This window comes from Entamoeba nuttalli, assembly GCF_000257125.1.
Source record: "Entamoeba nuttalli P19 unplaced genomic scaffold asmbl_2206, whole genome shotgun sequence".
NCBI lineage: Eukaryota > Evosea > Mastigamoebida > Endamoebidae > Entamoeba > Entamoeba nuttalli.
Window position 1 is genome coordinate 25,911 of NW_008575147.1, and position 9,389 is coordinate 35,299.

Below are 9,389 nucleotides of genomic sequence, written 5' to 3' on the forward strand. Positions count from 1 at the left end.
ATTTTACTAGTTAAAATTCAATTACTTACTCCATAGATCAATTCATTTATCTCTTTCCATATTGCTTGAATGTTTTGATCTTGTGAAGCTTTAATACTTGTTATTAATTCTTCTTTCTTTATAAATTCATTTCTAGCAAGTACATCTTGTTTAATGAAATTACCAATAGAAAGTAAAAGAATTGCTCTAATTGTTTCATCATTAGAAATAACATAAAGTTGTGATGCTAATTCATATAACCCATCTGCAAGCATTCCAGCAATACTTGAATTAATTGCACTTATTGATAAATTTAAAACTACACCAGCAATAGCTCCTTGCATATTTAAATTATTATTAGTTACAGCAAGAGTCATTTCATTAAGCAGAAAAGGTAATAATTTACCATATGTTGAATAAACCATATTCATATACATTTCAGGTGGAGTAGTAATGAAACTATTTGCTAAAAATTTGATAAACATGATTTTAATAGGCATTGTGATTGTGCCATTATCTATCATTGAAGAAACAACACCAAAAAGTTGAGAATAAGCAGAAATAGTTTCAAAATATTTAACAGAATCAAGGCATTTAAGACATAATCCTCCAAAAAGATCAAAAAGTGGTGGTAATATTTCATGGTTTTGAAGAGCATAATCAAGTAAAATAGCAATAGCTGTTTTCATTTCAATTGTTAAATGAAATCCTTTTCCAGATTTAATGAATTGAGCCATTGTAGCAATTGCAATAAGTTCATTATCAGTACGACATCCAACTCTAAGTAATTCTTGTAATTTTTCATAATTTTTAATAGGGAATTTTTTTCTTTGTAAAGCAGGTAAAATAGTTGTTTGTGGTTTAAGTCCTTGTGTATTTTCTGTAATGAAATGAGCGACAGTGTCTAGATGATGTTGTGGTAAGTTATTTTGTATTAAAAAATCTTGTGCTGCTGTAAACACATTGTCACCAATTCTATACTTTAAATCACAAGTTTTTCCACCTTCAATTTCAACATTAAAATGAAGAATATTAGGATCATTTTCATCAATTCCAATTTGCATTTATTTTATAAATTTTTTAAGTTCTTTTTTTCTTAAATTTTTTTTTTGAGGTTTATTAATGAAGAATGTCAATGACTATCATATAATTAACGTATTAAATTAAACATTGAAATCTATATATTGGTACTGCACTTGTAGATAAATTTAAATATAAGTCTCTTATATAAATTCCTTTCATTCTTTTAGATTCTGTTGAACAATATTCATTAACATAACTCCATGTATTTTTTGGAAAAATAAAAATATATCCCTTTCCTTCTTCTTTAACTATTGCCGCTACTTCTCCAAATAAAGTGTCTGGAATATTAAATGAGAGTTGTTGTACAATTTGACAATTTAGTATTATTGTTTCATTAAATTCGCAGTCAATATTTACAATTGAATTAAGACATGGTATTTTTTTCTCTGCAATTATTTGGACTTCTTTAATATGGTGACTATACATTAGTTTTAATGATAATGGAACTGAATTTAATGACATTGAATCAATAATATTACATTCATTGATAAAATAGATAGGAGGGTCATTATGAATAAACACACAATCATCTATTTCTACCTTTAATGGACATTTATTAGGAGATGATGGTTTAATAGCAAAAAAAACTAATTTACCACATGTTGCTAGATAAATAGAATAATTACTTTTATTGATAATAAATGGTTCTTTGTTATAAGTAACTATTTTCCATTCTTTATTACTAGGTTTACCAAATTTGAAGTCACTATCAACTTGTGAACTATGTTCAATTGAATTAAACTTCTTATAGAATAATATCCCATCTCGTTGTTTTAAAATATCTTCTTTATTTAATAATGTTACTTGAATATTATTTGTATCAGATAAATTATCTATACGTGATTCACTCTTTAGATCTCTAATTGATTGAATTGTTTCTTGTAGTTTATTCTCTTCATACTCATCTTTAGCCCATTCCATAGAGCATCTTTGAGATAATTCCGTTGCTGAAGAAAGAGAGTGGTCATCCTGTTTTTGTTCTTGATGAGTAGTAATTTCCATACTTTCCCATTTATCTTGTTTGTCATCAATAAATATTTCTTTCTGTTGTACTTCATTGTATTTATCAACTTGTCTTACTACATCTTCTAATTCAAGTTCATTATGTTCATCTTTTGTATTTTCTTCAATAGTCATTGAACTATTTTGTTCTTCTTTATGTTGGCTTTCTTCCAAAGAAACAGTATTATTATTTAAAATATTAGGTTCTAATATTTTATTTGTAAATAATGATTCTATACCTTTTAATGATAATGAACCAAATGACTCTGTTGTTATTTTTGGACTAAAAGACTCTGTTGATAAATCGTATGTATTTTGTTTATTTTCTTGTTCAATAGGTATTTGTAAATTTTTTAATAAAACTCTTGAATTCAATTTACTATCTTCTATTTGGTTGTTTAATGATGATGATGTATTAACATTTTCTAAATGATAAATTTGAGGACATTCTTTAGTGAATTTTTGAACACTAACTGTTTTCCAACTATCATCACTCGATGGTTGTGTTAAATTATTTTTTTCTTCATAAGAAAGAGAAGTATCAGAAGGTTTTGATGTTCTTTTAAATACTGACTGACTTAATAGTTGAGTTATTTCTTCATCATCATCTTTCATATACTTTTTGAGCTCTTCTTCTTTTTGTGAATATGACTCAATTGAAATATCATATTCTTCATTTTGATGTTGTGAAACTTCTTCGATTGAGAAAGAATCAATATGAATTTCTTCTTTTGATTTATGTGATATAAAGTTTCTAGGATGTATAGTGAATGGTTTTTTTAAATCATTATTTTGTGTTTTTATTGTAATTGGTTTTTTTCCAAGAACCAATTTACTTGTAAAATTACTATGAAATAAAGGTTTTTTAATATTTTGTTGTTGATTTAATTTGAATGGTTTAAAGTTTTCACTTTTTGACATAACCAGTTAAACAGAATTTTGATTTATTAAGTTCATATTTTGATGAATAGTTCTATATTTAAACCCTTTTTATTTCCTTTTTTTTTGTTATTTAATGGTATATTAATTATAATATATTTTACTATATATTAACTATTACTTCAAAAAAAGAATCAAATTATCTTTAATTTTCTCATTTCCTTCTTCTTCTTTATCTTTTCCTACGAAAATTAAACAATAAAGAGTCATAGATGATGAAAGAATATAAACTTCAAGTATCAGATACTATACTATTGTTTATCTTTCTTATCATACAATTACAAAAATATGTAAAACATATTTAATTCATCTACCAATAATACCTTTAGTCAATAAATACTAATTCAAACAACAACATAGACTTATATTTTTTAATTCATAAAGATGTTCGATTTAACACTAATTTTTTAATTTCAGTGATATGTTATATAATGAATTGTTTTTAAATTCACTTTTGTTAGTGTCTTTGGGATGATAAAAAGAGTAAAAAGGCAATAACCTAACCTTCAAAATTTAATGTCAGTATTTGTGTAGTTTATGTTTACTTCTCAGAAGTTATAAAGAAAAGAAATATCAATTTTAATTCAAGTCAATTATTTGGTTAAAGAATAATCAAATTGATGTTCCAGTAAACATTCTTAATTATGGGTATAATGCAAAAGTTATTGAACTTCTTTCACAAAAAAAGACTTGGAAAGAATAAATTATTACTTGGAAGTGGTACTGGAATATTCATACTATCAATTAACACATTAAATACAAAAGATAGAACTTTTAATATAATTGGTGTATCTATAGATCCTATTATGATAATGACTGTTAATAGTTATTAATATAATTGTCTATGTATTGTTGATGATACACTTCAATTTCTTCTGTCAAATGAAGAACAGTACAGACACATTTGTTTACAGATATCAAACAATATAACTTCTGAAATAATATTTTCTTCTCTTCATTACATGTCATTAAAATTCTTCTACTTATTAAAACAATATTTATCTGTTAATGGTAAGGTATATTTTAATATATTCATTACCAATTCTTTTAATGAAAAAGAAGTTGTCCATATTATTAATGAACATTTAATTCAAACAAAGATATGTTTATTTAAAATGATAAATAATAATATAGTAAATATATCAAGTTTGTTTAACTTTTAACAAATAAACGTACTGAACTTATTTGTTATACTTTATTTTGTTTTGATAAATAATCTTATTAATGGTATTATTTTGTATTGATTAAGTACTAATAATCCATAATAAAAATTATTCTTATTAAAGTAATTTAATTCTTAACATTTTAAAGTAACACATTATATGGAGTATTAACTAGTGATATATATTTTTAATTTAAAGTAATTCCAACAAAATAAATCCAATTCATACTATCAAATTCTTATTCAGAAATTAATTTACATTCTAACTAATATTATGTTCTAATTATTTTCTAAAATGTTCTAATAAATATAGCTAATAGAATATAATTTAATTCAATTCATGAGTTTTATTATTCCATTATGTATATCAATTATAATGAAGTTGAAATGTTTTTATTTATTTTATTTCATTGTACTAAAAAAAACAATAAAAATAACTTTTTGTTATATTATATTATTATTTTGAGTTTAATGACGTAAGTGTTATTAAAAAAAAAGAAGAGATAAGAGAGTTATTGTTTTTTTGTTGGTTCAATAAAGTTTTATAAAAGAAGTTCAAAATAAATAATTCAATAACCTTTTCATTAAAAGCACATAAAATTTAAAAAAGAAGATATTTACAAAAAAACAGTACTAAAATAAAACAAAAACTGAAAATCCAAATAGTTTTAAAATGAAATTAGAGAAATGTTTTTTAGCAATTGTTATTCGATATAATCAAAATTTTCAAGTAAATGAAAAGTTTGGATTTATTAACAAAAAGTGTTATGATGTTATGCTTATGATAAAAGTTAATCCATTAAATATTTCACAAGATATTTCTAGTATTTTTAAAGCAGAAAAATTAATAAGAAATATTGAATTTCAAAAAGAATTAAAATTATTTCCACAAATAGAGACAATTAGAATTGATGAAAATTTATTAATAATGTTTAAAAAATATATTCAAAAAAAATTTAAACAAATTATTATAACATCAAGTACAAATCCATCATTATTAAGTGAAATTGAAAATAAAATTATAGAATTAACAATTAATAATAATTTTCAATTATTTAATTTAAATAAATTTATAAAACTAATAAAAATAAAAATTATTTGTAATGAAATAAATGAAGAAGTTATTACAACATTAAATACTATTAAAACATTAAAATTTATTAGTATTTATTATTATAAAATAGTAAATAATAATATAATTAATATTATTTCAAAATGTAAAATAAATAAAATTATTTTGTATTGTTCTCAAATAGATTCAAAGATATTAAATAAATTAATTCTTCCTAAACATACAAATGAAATAATTTTTTGTAATTATCAATATATTGTTGGAATGGATCCAAATATTTATGTAAGTTATTTTGGTAATTATGAAATAGTATTTCCAGAAACCATAACAGATATTAGTAATTTTATTAATACTTATTTACCTTCAAATATTGTTCTTAAATCCTTTTGTAATATTTTTAATAATAAACATGTTTATATTGATTTTTCAAGTTATAATCATTTTAAAAGTATTAGAAATGACATTAATTGGTTATCAGTAATTTATCCTAACTCAATCTATTATGTTGGTGATATTTCTGTTCCTCAAGTTAATGTATCAAAATTAATAATGAATCATTCTCATTATATTGGAAAAATACCTAATTCTGTTACTTGGCTTTCATTAAATAATTCAAACGTTACATTTTCTAATCCACCAAAATTACAATATTTATGTACTTTCTTCTCAAAAATGAATTATGATATTAATACTTTAACTACACTTACAAAAATTCATAGTGTTGGTGATTATACTAATTTCTCTAAACTCACTAATCTTAAAGAATTAACTACTAATGGATTTATTAATACTTCTCTCATTCAATTTCCAAGTAGTTTAACTAAATTAAAATTAGAATGTACTCCTTCTCTTTATTGTTCTCCATTTATTAAGAAATTGGTTATTACATCATCACAAGAATTTCCTTGTAAATTAAGTCAATATACTCAATTAGTGAATTTAAAACTTGATGGTTGTTTTACATTTATTGAATTACCAACTACTTTAACATCACTTAAATTTAATTCATTACAATATAATAATATTATTGATCTTTCATCTGGTTTAATAACAACTATTCATATTGTTAACTCTGGTAACTTGTTTATCACTCTTCCTCAATGTCTTAAAGAAATTAAATTAGAAAAGTCATCTGTTTCTTTTATGAACACTCAAAATATATGTCTTAATGAATTTTCAATGTATGATTGTGATTGGGTAGAATTAGACAATCCATTTCATTCAATCCTGAAACAAAACATTTTTATGAAAACAAATAAACCAATTATTTATATGGATTGTAATACTGACAAATTATTTACTGAAAATTCAATTTTTTCTAATGAAAGTGAAGAACATTTTAATACAAGTGATTCATATGGTTCAATAAGCTTTGAAAATGAAAAATCAGAAATATATAGAGATGAATAAATTATAAATAATATAAATGAAAAAGAAATTAATAATTGAATGATTGAGCAATTGAACTATAATAATAAAAGATTTTACTATATAATAGGAAAAAAACAATCTTTTTTAAAAAGGAAAAAAATGGAGTGTTCTTAATGAATAAAATAGAATAAATGGAATATCTCAATTTCACTACTTTTGAATAGATCTTTTATGTATTACTTTTATTTAATGTACTAAATCGGGAAAATTAAAACATAATAGCTTAATTAATAAAAATAAAAAGAAGAAATCCTGAATGTTCTTAGAATAGAATTCTGGAATTTTCTTCCAACAATGGAAAAGAGAAAGATTTTAATCGAAAAGAATAATGAACTTCTTTTGAATATTTGGAAGGTTTTAGTTTAAATAATAAAGAACTATAATTTATAATAAAAAAACTAATTAAAACTAAAATAATTAAACTAGAAAATCGAAAAAACTTAAAAAGTAAGTGATGCTCCTCATTTTCTTCATTGCCCTTGCTTTAGCTAATAAATGTACTTTTGATGAACATATCAGTGATAATACTAATTATCAAAATGGTTCAGTTTATTATGAAAGATATTGTGATACTTTGTGCCCATGTGAAGGAGATGATTGTGAAATGGACTTTACCAATACTCCATCTAGAGAAATTGTTAATGTAACTGGTCAAATTGGAAAGCTCATTACAAGAGCTTATGACCTTACCTTTGCTCTTTACGTTAATGACGTTTTTAAAACAAATAATGTTATTTTAAAATCACAAAGAATTCAATATAAACTTGCTAACTTATCAACTATAACAATTGGTTCTCAAGAAGTTGAAGAAAATAATACTGTTGCTACTAGAAATACTATCTTTAGATGTGCTGGTATTTGTACAATTTCTGATTCTACAATTGTTAGTTCAAATAGTGAATCTGTTTCTTTCATCTGTGAAAAGGATTTGAGTGAAGCCAATTATGCTATTATTAATACTGTCTTTACTGTTTCCTTTGATTCTGATGCATTTTCACATGTTTATGCTCGTGAAAATGTTGGTTTCTCTGCTTTAGATAATGTTCAATTTATTGTTGATGCTACTGAAGAACAATTAAATGAAAAGGCTGAAGTTGCTATTCCATTAATATATAACGCTAAAGGATTCCCAGAAAAAATGACTGTTTCTGTTTCTGCTAAAAATAAAGAGTATGACGTTGTAAGTCAATGTGATGGTCAGTGGTTAGTTGCTGTTCCAAAAGGAACTGAGGCTACCATTGATTGTTTCGATCCAACTGTTACTACTGGTTCTGAATCACTTGAAACAGGATGTGAAATTGCTTTCATTGTTATTATTTGTCTTGCTGATACTACTTTACTCATAGTCCTTATTGTCTTCGGTACTTTAGCTCTTTTGCCAATGATTAAAAGAAAACTTGGAAAAGGAGAAGATGATTACAATAAATTTGATGAATTAACAAAGTAATCTAATCTGATTTTGATTAAAACAAAAGAAATTAATTCAATTTTATTTGAACATCTTCTTTCTTCTTTTAAAATATAAAAAACTATAAAAGGGTTTTTAACTATAATATTCATTTATTATTCATAATATTTTGTTCTCATTTCTATAAATCTTTTCATTATATTATTTCTATCAATAATCATAGATGGTTCTTTCATTATAATTGATATTGTTGTTATAGTAGCTTCAAAAGTAGACATTCCACCACTAATCTCTTTTCTAATTTCATTGTATTGAGAATAATTATTTCCATTACTTAATATTAACTAATAATAAATTTTTATTATAACTAAAATTCTTATAAAAAAAACAATACAAACAGTATCTAATTGATGAAGTAATTTATTTCTATTATAAATAGACTTTGCTTGATCCCAAGTACCATCAATAATGATAATATATTTGTATTGTTGTGTAAATGAAATATCATTTCCATCATCAATTATTTTTGCTGTTTTACGTGGAAATAAAACAGCAAACTCATTTGGTTTTTGTTGAATTTTATCAATAAGTTCAATAGGTAAGTTTTTTTTATATATCTCAACGTGTTTAAAATATTTGTCAATTAACTTTACTGTATTTAATTTTACTTTTGCCTCTCTTGGATCTTGAAGTATAATTAAGTATGGATAGTTATCATGTTCTTTTTCTTTAGGAATTAACTGGCATATACAAATATTTGGATGTAAGCCACATTTCTCACAAATTCTTAATTTTTGAGGTTGTATATCTTCATCAAAATAAGGTAATTCTTCCATGCGTAATTAAATTAAACATTTTTATAGATTTTATTTATTTTTTATTTTCATTCTTTGGGATTTTATTATTTGTCCCTGAAAAGCACTACAAGAAAAACTAAGAATTAATAGAGAATTAATATATGTACAAATAATACCTATAATATTATCATTAAATGGATTAATACACAAAGAGTCTCTAAGTAGATTAAAGAAACTAAAATTATAAATGAAATTTCTTAATCCTTGAATAATAATAATCAAAAATATGAAAGACTTAATGTTTTACACTTTCAATTCTGGATGTACATTAGAAGAAAAAAAAATATTCTAATATGAGAGTCTTTGAAATGAATTTTATTACACCAATAAAGTGTATTGAAGAAACTGAAATAAACTCTTTTCACTATAAAGAAAATCTAAATATGTATATATCTAATAATTGTTCTTTTATTTAATAAAAACACAATCATTGGGTGTGAATATTTCAAATGAAAT

At 23.0% G+C, this 9,389-nt stretch overlaps 5 protein-coding genes across 5 annotated transcripts; 2 read left to right on the plus strand and 3 right to left on the minus strand.

Annotated features, from left to right (window-relative positions):
- Nucleotides 1-17: 17 nt before the first annotated feature.
- ENU1_014040 (hypothetical protein) lies at nt 18-1,043 on the minus strand (the record flags this gene model as incomplete). The annotated part of the gene is made up of 1 exon (XM_008856771.1): nt 18-1,043. The coding sequence occupies one exon, from the start codon at nt 1,041-1,043 to the stop codon at nt 18-20; it is 1,026 nt and encodes a 341-aa protein (XP_008854993.1).
- Nucleotides 1,044-1,137: 94 nt separating this feature from the next.
- Nucleotides 1,138-2,985, minus strand: ENU1_014050 (hypothetical protein; the record flags this gene model as incomplete). Its single annotated transcript, XM_008856772.1, has 1 exon — nt 1,138-2,985. One exon carries the CDS (start codon nt 2,983-2,985, stop codon nt 1,138-1,140), a length of 1,848 nt encoding a protein of 615 aa, XP_008854994.1.
- A 1,853-nt stretch (nt 2,986-4,838) lies between these two features.
- ENU1_014060 (hypothetical protein) lies at nt 4,839-6,647 on the plus strand (the record flags this gene model as incomplete). The annotated part of the gene is made up of 1 exon (XM_008856773.1): nt 4,839-6,647. The coding sequence occupies one exon, from the start codon at nt 4,839-4,841 to the stop codon at nt 6,645-6,647; it is 1,809 nt and encodes a 602-aa protein (XP_008854995.1).
- A 475-nt stretch (nt 6,648-7,122) lies between these two features.
- Nucleotides 7,123-8,115, plus strand: ENU1_014070 (hypothetical protein; the record flags this gene model as incomplete). Its single annotated transcript, XM_008856774.1, has 1 exon — nt 7,123-8,115. The coding sequence occupies one exon, from the start codon at nt 7,123-7,125 to the stop codon at nt 8,113-8,115; it is 993 nt and encodes a 330-aa protein (XP_008854996.1).
- Nucleotides 8,116-8,231: 116 nt separating this feature from the next.
- On the minus strand, nt 8,232-8,912 carry ENU1_014080 (hypothetical protein; the record flags this gene model as incomplete). The annotated part of the gene is made up of 2 exons (XM_008856775.1): nt 8,232-8,420; nt 8,475-8,912. The coding sequence occupies 2 exons, from the start codon at nt 8,910-8,912 to the stop codon at nt 8,232-8,234; spliced, it is 627 nt and encodes a 208-aa protein (XP_008854997.1).
- Between the last annotated feature and the right edge of the window lie 477 nt (nt 8,913-9,389).